This window comes from Sapajus apella, unplaced genomic scaffold (genome assembly GCF_009761245.1).
Source record: "Sapajus apella isolate SASKATOON/1434 unplaced genomic scaffold, GSC_monkey_1.0 scaffold97, whole genome shotgun sequence".
NCBI lineage: Eukaryota > Metazoa > Chordata > Mammalia > Primates > Cebidae > Sapajus > Sapajus apella.
The window spans coordinates 7705698-7714882 of record NW_022437037.1 but is presented as its reverse complement, the minus strand read 5'-3'; the positions used below and the strand labels follow the sequence as shown (position 1 = coordinate 7714882).

Sequence of the window (9185 nt, the reverse complement as noted above, 5' to 3'; positions counted from 1 at the left end):
CCCCCGAGGGTCCCTCGTGGAGAAAACTTTTTAGTTTGTCTGTGATCAGTGGTAAGTGGGCACCAGCTGCCTACTTGGTATATTTCTGTTATGAGAAAATACCGAACATCTGTTTGTTAATAACCATCACCTGTTCAGAGAAAATAAATGCGTGCGTCAGGGCCTGCTCCGGCCCTCAGCCTGGAATGCTGTCAGCCCAGGCTCTCAGCTCAGTAGGCTGCTGGCCCCCTGGATAGACCCACTTCGCTGTTCTATCTGGGTGTCTGCTTCTAAATTCCTTCAGTGCTGCCTGGGTGGGGGTCTCTATGGCTGAGCTGGTCTCGGTAGGAAGATGGCCTAATCACAGAGTGACTTAAGGGACCTGGAGGCACAATTGCATATTCGGTGGGAGAATTTCAGGAGAATGAGCAAACCGATCTTAAGTGATCCTTCGTGGATCTGTTTTATGATATTTATAATTTGTTATTTAAAACTCATGTACTTCGAATATGATTTATTACAATATCTTATATTTTGAAACTAGCATATGTATGTTATAGGAAAAAGAACATAAGCAATTAGGCTAGTGCTGTCAGGAATCCAGATTTTCAGCGTAGGCAGAAAAACAGGTGTAAAATCAGAGAAGTAAAACCCGACAATCTGACAACTGGGAAATACCTGCATGAATTCATACTTAATTATTATTATTATTATTATTTTTTTTTTTTTTTTTGAGATGGAGTTTCGCTCTTGTTACCCCGGCTGGAGTGCAATGGCGCGATCTCGGCTCACCGCAACCTCCGCCTCCTGGGTTCAGGCAATTCTCCTGCCTCAGCCTCCTGAGTAGCTGGGATTACAGGCACACGCCACCATGCCCAGCTAATTTTTTGTAATTTTAGTAGAGACGGGGTTTCACCATGTTGACCAGGATGGTCTCGATCTCTTGACCTCGTGATCCACCCACCTCGGCCTCCCAAAGTGCTGGGATTACAGGCTTGAGCCACCGCGCCTGGCCTTAATTATTATTTTTGAGATGGAGTCTCATTCTGTCACCCTGGCTGGAGTGCAGTGGTGCGATCTCGGCTCACTGGAGCCTCCACCTCCCAAGCTCAAGTGGTTCTCCTGCCTGAGCTGGGACTACAGGTGCATGCCACCACACCTAGCTAATTTTTTGTATGTTTAGTAGAGACAGGGTTTCACCATGTTGGCCAGGCTAATCTTGAATTCCTGACCTCAAGTGATCCTTCTGCCTCGGCCTCCCAAAGTGCTGGGATTATAGGTATGTGCCACTGTGCCCGGCCTCATACTTTTTTAATTGGTTAAAACAAAAAACAAAAAACGTATTTCCTAGCTCTGTCTCTTCCAAAGCCCTAGCAGTAAAGAAACCCCAGGAGCAACCACCATCCCCATGACCAGATTGGGGTCTCTAAACACCACATTGACACCAACGAAGGAGTGCACCCTGGGGAGATGACTTGGTTGGGTCCCAGGCAGGAAATGCCGGAGAGGGGCTGGAGCCTGCACCATCTTGGTGGCTGGCAAGTAAGGAAGGTGCCCAAGACCCAAGGGTTGTGTCAAAGGACTACAGAAGGCAACCTGAGGCTGCCTCTGGCCAAAGATAGACAAGCTGGGCATGAAAAAGCCAGCCTGCAACTGACAGATCTGAGAGTTCACCAGGAAGCCCAGGAAACACGCTCCCGCCCCTGCCTGCCCTGTCACTAGGCCAGGGCACTAATTCATTGTTCGGAAAACTGATAGAAGTGAAAACAGGTGTTTTCTCTCCTTTTCTGTCCAAATGGTATTTCAGGGTAATCAAATAGATGATGAGAAAGATTCCTTTATAGAACTCCGGCAGAGGGAACAATATAAATCAAAAAATCACCATTCTGCACCCTTAAGGAAGTAGTAGGTCCAGGCAATTATCAACAGCTGTTCAAAAGCCATTCACTAGGCTGGACGCAGTGCCTCACACCTGTAATCCCAGCACTTTGGAAGGCTGAGGCGGGAGGATCTCTTGAGCCCAGGAGTTTGAGACCAGCCTAGACAACATTACTGAGACCTCATCTCTTATGAAAAATGTACAAATTATCTGGGCATGGTGGTGCACAACCTGTAGTTCCAGCTACTTGGGAGGCTGAGGTAGAAGGATCACTGGAGCCCAGGAGGTCGACGCTGCAGTGAGCCCTGATTGTACCACTGCACTCCAACCTGGGCAACAGAACAAGACCATCTCAAAAAAAAAAAAAAAAAAAAAACCCACAAATAAAACAAAAAACTGTTGGCTAAAAGACCAACAAATCAGGCTGATAACACCTAAACCAGCCAGTCAATCCTAGTGTCACCAAAGGGGCCCAGCAGACATCCTGCGCCTGAAGATCGATGCAGCCCAGGAAGAGGCCTTGAACCTGCCTCTGGCTGAGCCTCCACCAGTCCACAGGAAATACAAGAGAGAGGGGAGCAGTTCAGCACCACACAGAAGCAGCCAGCCGATCCAGAACGGGGCCGTTCTCTAGACAAACGACCTCATTTCTTCAGCGAATATCCGGCACACACACAGGTGGGAGGGAGTCTGCTGCACACACAAGAGGCACCTCGGCCAAGGACAACACAGGGAGCAGAGCCAGGCGGCAGGCTTGCTGGGCTCAGGACTCAGTGGCTTCATGCTGGGAAGCCATGAGACAGCAGGGCCCGTTTCCCATGACCTTGTCAAGAAGGTGTTCATTTAGAGAAAAAATGAGCCCCAGCCTGGAGTCCTCCTGGCTGTCCTCAACCCACCTGACCGCAGGTGAGGGAGCACAGGCCAGCACTGCCAGCATGGTCACTGAATGAATGAAGGAACAAATGAAGGGACTAAGGGGGCCCAAGCCCCAAGGCAAGAAGAGACTCTCCTATGGCTCCAACACTCAGTAAGAAACCGACTTTTCAGGAAGTTGGTTTAATAAGAACAATTCCAGCAAGGCCTGGCTGTGGCCAAAGCTGCGCTGAACACATGGGACCAGAGCCAAGGGCGCTTCCTGCCACCTGGGACCACGCACCAGGCTCCCCACACTATCTCCACCACAGTCGGGACAGCCAAGCGGAGACTGCCGTTCGGCCTGGCCCCCAAGCTGCCCAGCTCCACCTCTGGCCTTTGCTGGTCTCAGCCTGAGAAGCACTGGGTGCCCGCTCACTGGCTGGATGCTGGGCTGGTTCATGGGTGGCGGGGTCAGGACATACCCTCTGGGGATGTCCCTAACCCCTACGGACCAGAGGCTGCACCAAGCAGTGGGGCACAGCCAGGGCTGGAGTCAGCTGCACCCTTTGCTGGGACGCCAGCTCTCCTCAGAGGGCCTCCTAGGGCCACTGGGCACTGTGGGTGGCAGTGGGAGCCCTGGCTCCCTCATTAGGCCACACACCAGTCTGGCCTGGTCAGGGAGGCCCAGCCTCAGGCCTTGTCACACATAGTCCAGAATCTCTGTCTCCATCTCATTCTCACTGCCGTCCGATGGCTTGAAATCCTCCTCCTCCTCTTCTTCTTCCTCCTCATCCTCCTCCTCATCTTCCCCAGACTCGTAAGTCAGCTGCTCTTTCCCGCCGTCGGCCTTGGCTGAGCTGGAAAAGAGAGCTGGGGCCGGGGTGGACAAGGCCATGGGTGTCCCATGCAGGCTCTGGGGAGCCTGTTTCTATTATAAGGTTCTGAGATTTGAGCTCTGAAGAAGCTGGTGGGGAAGCATGGGGTGGAGGCTCCCCTGGGAAGCTGTAATTTAACGAGCACCCAGAGAAACACTGCATAGGGGAGCCGTAGGCAGCTTCAAGGGCCTGGGGACCCCTGAGAGTGAACACACCATTTTCCCTGGGAAAGGGTCTATACCCTTGATTAGATTCCAAAAGGGGGTTGAGTCTGGGTTCCAAGCAGACCAAGAACCCCTGCTCCAGTCAGATCTGGGGGGCGTGAATGGTGCAGGATGCCCCCTCCCTAAGCCTGAGAGGAATGCCCTGAGAGGGGGGCCTCTCATGACTCTCCCCAGCCTCGTCAGATCCATGGCCCAGCAGATGCCGCCCTCCTCCCTTCCCCTGCAGCTGGCCCTTGCCCCTGCCAGGACTGCCTGTTCCCAGGAAGAGGCTGAGCCACGTGGAGCAGGAAGAAGACAGAGGCAGAGCCTGCACATGCACGGCTGAAGACGTGGGCCGGAGTGAGGGTGGCAGGTGGAGGCCTAGCGGCAATGCTGCGCTGTGCACCCTTCCCCTCTGAGCTTGCCTCCTGCCCTAGACCCCAGAGCTGAGGGCCTCACCTGAGGCAGCCTCTGTGGGCAGTCGGGGTGATGCCAGCTCCGGGGCTGGACTCTGGCTCACATTGCCCACCTCCCACCAGGGCCAGGGGCAAGATGATGCCACCTGGGTGCAATTTCTCAGGGATGGGTCCCCTGAGGGATACCTGCTGCCTCTGAGGGGATCCCCAGGCATCCTGGCCCCCCTTTACCCTGAGCTGCTCTCACCAGGCCTCTTGGAGCGGATGGTCTGCCGGATCATGAGGGACATAGTGTCCCTGAGCTCATCACTGGTCTTAGGGAGGCACCACCCATCCCGTTCCGTGCAGGAATGTTCTGCCCCATCATTGCGGTGGATGATCTTCTGCAGCCTGGGGGTGGGGAAGAGGGGTGGGACGTAAGTCCCAGGGTGGGGTCTCTGCCAAGAGATGCCAGTGTTGGTTTTTGGCAGAGGCAGTCCTGTACTGAGAAAAGCAGTGAAGTCTACAGAGGAACCTGAGACCAGGCTGTGTGTTTCTGGCTGGGGCCCTAAACCTGCGTGGTCCCTGGACCGTCACTGACACTCGAAGCGCAGCGTGTACCCTGGCACATGCTTCTGGTGAGCCGTGGCTTTCAGCAGATTTCAACATGTATCTGGCATGTTCCCATCTTCTCCCACCCAGTGCCCTTCCCCTGTAATTCTTTCAACGTCATGAAGAACAAGTTGATAAAAGGGTTCTGGGATCTGATGGGTCCTGGGATTAGGAACCAGCTCATGGGCCTTCATGTGGACAGTGGAAGAGGGGCAAGGACAGAACAGCAAGAACTGTCTCCGCGCAGCTCAGAGCCGAGGCTTTTTACAGGGAACCGCCTGAGGGCGGCCGGCACAGCAGGGCTCCCGGCAGCACCAAACTCCCAGACGGGCGAGTCTTTTTGCGGGAGATTATGGCCGACGTGAAGTGGAAGAGTTGTGAACACTTTGGTCCTCAGTCCCACAGGCCCCCATCACTGTCTCAGCACCCCCCATACGTACTCTTCCACGTTCAAGTCGCATAACTGGTAGAACATCTGCCGATAGGGTGGCAGAGCCCCTTCCCGGAAGATGTAGATGGAGTCCTGGTGAGAAAGGGGGAGAGAGACAGGAAAGGTCAGCTGGAGCTCGGGGGTGCCAGCGTTGGAGATGCCATGTAGACTCCCATGGGGTCTCTCCAAGGAGCTGGCTGGTCACCAGGACCAGGCTTGGCAGACAGGCCAGAGGGCCAGGGAGCAGTTGAGGAAAAAAAAGCAAGGTCCAACTCCCTGGGAGGCTCTGGGAGAGTTAGAGGAGCACCCCAGCCCTCCCGGGGTCACTGGAAACGGTGAGCCTACCTGCCCAGCAGGCACGGTGCCCATGGCATGGGGCTGGCACTAGCCTTTCGTCAGACTCTGCGTTCTGTGCCGCCTTGCACTCTGACTTCATTCCTCACCCACCGCTGCTAAACTGTCATCCTGTGTCCCCTGTGGGTTGCCCTGACATCTTTTCGGGAGAAAGCAGGGCTTAGCAAGTGTTTACTCTCTCCCTACCCAGCTAGGTAGTTGTAGAGGTAAGGATAATGGCCTCAAGGAGAAGGCAGGCCGCACAGGCTGTGACATGGTCACCCCTGACTGGGAAGACAGCAAAGGTCTGAAAAGCCTGGGGAGCAGGCAGGGGCCCCAGATGCTGGGGACAGCGAGTCCCTCATATCACCTGTCTCTGCTGCACTCGTCTCTGCCACCCGCTCCCTTGGCAGGTGATTCCACCAAAGGGGATGAGCCCTTCTTGGCCCCCACCAGGACTGTGGAGCGGCTTGCGGGAACTTGAATGTGGGGACAGCTCTGGACACGGCCAGTCCCCGTCAGGCAACCCCCATTGGGCAACCGCACTGACAGAAACGTGAGCCGGTGAGGCTCCTGCCACAGCTGCGGCCCACATGGCCTGCTCTGGCTTTGTCCTGCGTGTGCCTGATTCCAGTCATTCCAGCGGTGGTCACATGGCTCAGCAGGGGCCCAGGCTCCCAAAGGGCTCCAGGACAGCCACACGCAGCTGCTGGTGCCAGGCTTCCCTCATGCTTGTCAACACCTCTTTGCCACATGTCCCCAACACCCACAGCCCCAGAGCTTTGCACCGAGTTCTTGCCCTCAGTATCTAAAGGCTGCCCCAAAAGCAGGCACGGTGCCAAGGCCCTGCTGGGCAGAGCTGCCCCAATCACAGCCCCCTAGGTGTCGCCCACAGGGTGCTTGGCCCTGAGGGGGAGGTCCTCCCATCCACTCCCGGCATCCGCTGGGAGCCACCCCCTCCCAGGGCTCAGGGCGCCCACCTTGAGCTTATACTTGCTGGAGGCTGCTTTCCGAGCACCGCTCGTCCCCGATGGGCCTAGGCCCTGCTTCAGGTCATGCATGGTGACAAGCTGGCTGGCTGCATGGGGACAACAGCAAGTGCTTTGGCACATGCAGGGTGGGGAGGAGGTGTCTGTCCCAACCACCAAGGCCTGCCCTCTGCCTGCCCTCCCCCTCCTAGGGGAGGAATGGCTGGCAGAGTCCTGGAGTGACCCCCAGGAAGCACCTCCCCGTCTGGGTCCAGGTGCCCCAACTTCCTTGGCAAATACTCCTGACCCACAGAGGGCACCTGGCACACTCACGCGTCTTCTTGACAGTGATGGGGAGGCTGTAGTTGTAGGTGCTGCGCTTTGCTTTGACTGGCAAGTCGCTGGGGGCGTAACCTGCAGGCAAGGGGAGGCGTGTCAGGAGGGCGGGCACAGGGCCTGTCAGCAAACCACACTGGCTTCACACTGGAGATGCGACTTGGGTCCATGGGGTCAGCTCCCAAGAGGGCACCCCAGGCTGCCAAGCATGCCACTGTGGTCACCAACGAATCCCAGGGCTTCCCAGGCGGGGTGGGCACTGAGGCTCTCACGTGCCTGGCCTACGTCACGGGACCACAGGGCACCTGCAGGCACTCAGTGAGGGACGTGGTTCAGAAACCAGGCGGTCCCTGGTGGGGCTAGCACAGAGCTGCGACTTTTGTTTCCATGCATTCTGGATCCAAAAGAGTCTCGGCAAGGGGGCAAAAGGATTTTTTATTCTCCCCAAATGAAAAGATTCTTACTACAAAAGAGAATGCTAGAAACTGAAAGGCATATAGAGAGAAAGGCAGGAACCAAAGCTTTCAGGAGTTTTTACCGTGTTTCATTCCACAACGGATTCGGAAATCAAGGACTTGATAAATCTTGGCGTCTGGGTTTTTTCGGGGGTCATACCCGAATCGAATCCATAGGCTGCGCCAGGGGCCTGTTATCTGGAGACAGAAAAGGTGGGAATGTGAGGCGAGGTGAAGGCCCGGGTCCCGGGGCGGGGCAGAGCCAACACGGAGACAGCAGAAGAGCTCAGGAGCTGGGGACAGGGCTGTGCTGTCAGGAGCTGGGGACAGGGCTCTGGATACCCAGCCCTGCTCTGCCATGCGCAGCCCCTTTCGCTTTGGTGAGGGTACCTGACCTTTCCAAACCTTGGTCTTCCTGTCAGATGGAGGGAACAGGATCACCCTTTCCTATGGGTTCTTTTTTGTTGTTGTTTTGCGACAGGGTCCCACTCTGTTGCCCAGGCTTAGTGCAGTGGCACAATCATGGCTCACTGCAGGCTCGACCTCCTGAGCTCAAGTGATCCACCTACCTCGGCCTCCCAAGTAGCTGGGACTACAGGCACGAACCACCACAACTGGCTAATTTTTATTTTTTTTTGTAGAGATAGGGGCTATGTTGCCCAGGCTGGCCTTGAACTCCTGGATGTAAGCGATTCTCCCACTTCAGCCTCCCAAAGTACCGGGATTTTAGGAGTGAGCCATTGTGCCTGGCTTCCCACGGTTCTTGAGAGGATTAAATGAGGTAATGCCTGTGGAGCCTTTACCATGGTTCCTGGCACATATTAAGTGCCCAATGTCGGCCGGGCGCGGTGGCTCAAGCCTGTAATCCCAGCACTTTGGGAGGCCGAGGCGGGTGGATCACGAAGTCAAGAGATCGAGACCATCCTGGTCAACACGGTGAAACCCCGTCTCTACTAAAAATACAAAAAATTAGCTGGGCATGGTGGCACGTGCCTGTAATCCCAGCTACTCAGGAGGCTGAGGCAGGAGAATTGCCTGAACCCAGGAGGCGGAGGTTGCAGTGAGCCGAGATCGCGCCATTGCACTCCAGCCTGGGTAACAAGAGCGAAACTCCGTCCCAAAAAAAAAAAAAAAAAAAAAAAAAGTGCCCAATGTTACTAGTGGCCTAATCAATGAGACATATTCCGTCCCCAAAAGGTGCTTTTGAAGTGCGTATTTCTAAAAAGCCAATGCCGGCTGGGTGTGGTGGCTCACACCTATAATCCCAGCACTTTGGGAGGCCAAGGCTGGTGGATCACTTAAGGTTAGAAGTTTGAGACCAGCCTGGCCAACGTGGGGAAACCCCACCTCTACTAAAAATGCAAAAAAAAAAAGAGTTGGGCATGGTGGCGCGTGCCTGTTGTTGCAGCTACATGGGAGGCTGAGGCAGGAGGATCACTTGAACCCTGGAGGCTGCAGTGAGCCAAGATCCCACCACTGCACTCCAGTCTGGGAGACAGAGTGAGACTCCATCTCAAAAAAGAATGAAAAATAAAATAATAAAAATTAGGGCCGGGCGCGGTGGCTCACGCCTGTAATCCCAGCACTTTGGGAGGCCGAGGCGGGTGGATCACGAGGTCAAGAGATCAAGACCATCCTGGTCAACATGGTGAAACCCCGTCTCTACTAAAAATACAAAAATTAGCTGGGCATGGTGGCGCGTGCCTGTAATTCCAGCTACCCGGGAGGCTGAGGCAGGATTGCCTGAACCCAGGAGGAGGAGGTTGCGGTAAGCCGAGATTGTGCCATTGCACTCCAGCCTGGGTAACAAAAGCGAAACTCCATCTCAAAAAAAAAAAAAAAAAAAAAAAAAAAAAAAAAAAAAA

General features: G+C 55.0%; 1 protein-coding gene across 2 annotated transcripts in view; it reads right to left on the bottom strand.

Annotated features, from left to right (window-relative positions):
• Positions 1-2901: 2901 nt before the first annotated feature.
• The window catches only part of GTF3C5 (general transcription factor IIIC subunit 5), a 20784-nt gene continuing 14500 nt past the window's right edge, over positions 2902-9185 (bottom strand). For both annotated transcript variants that reach the window (XM_032257718.1, XM_032257719.1), the window contains exons 6-11: positions 7404-7518; positions 6863-6943; positions 6542-6639; positions 5239-5321; positions 4455-4597; positions 2902-3583 (exon numbers count right to left, since the gene is read on the bottom strand). In XM_032257718.1, the coding sequence (XP_032113609.1) occupies positions 3414-3583; positions 4455-4597; positions 5239-5321; positions 6542-6639; positions 6863-6943; positions 7404-7518 (690 nt within the window). In that variant the 3' untranslated portion in view covers positions 2902-3413. The remainder of the gene's footprint in view (positions 3584-4454; positions 4598-5238; positions 5322-6541; positions 6640-6862; positions 6944-7403; positions 7519-9185) is intronic.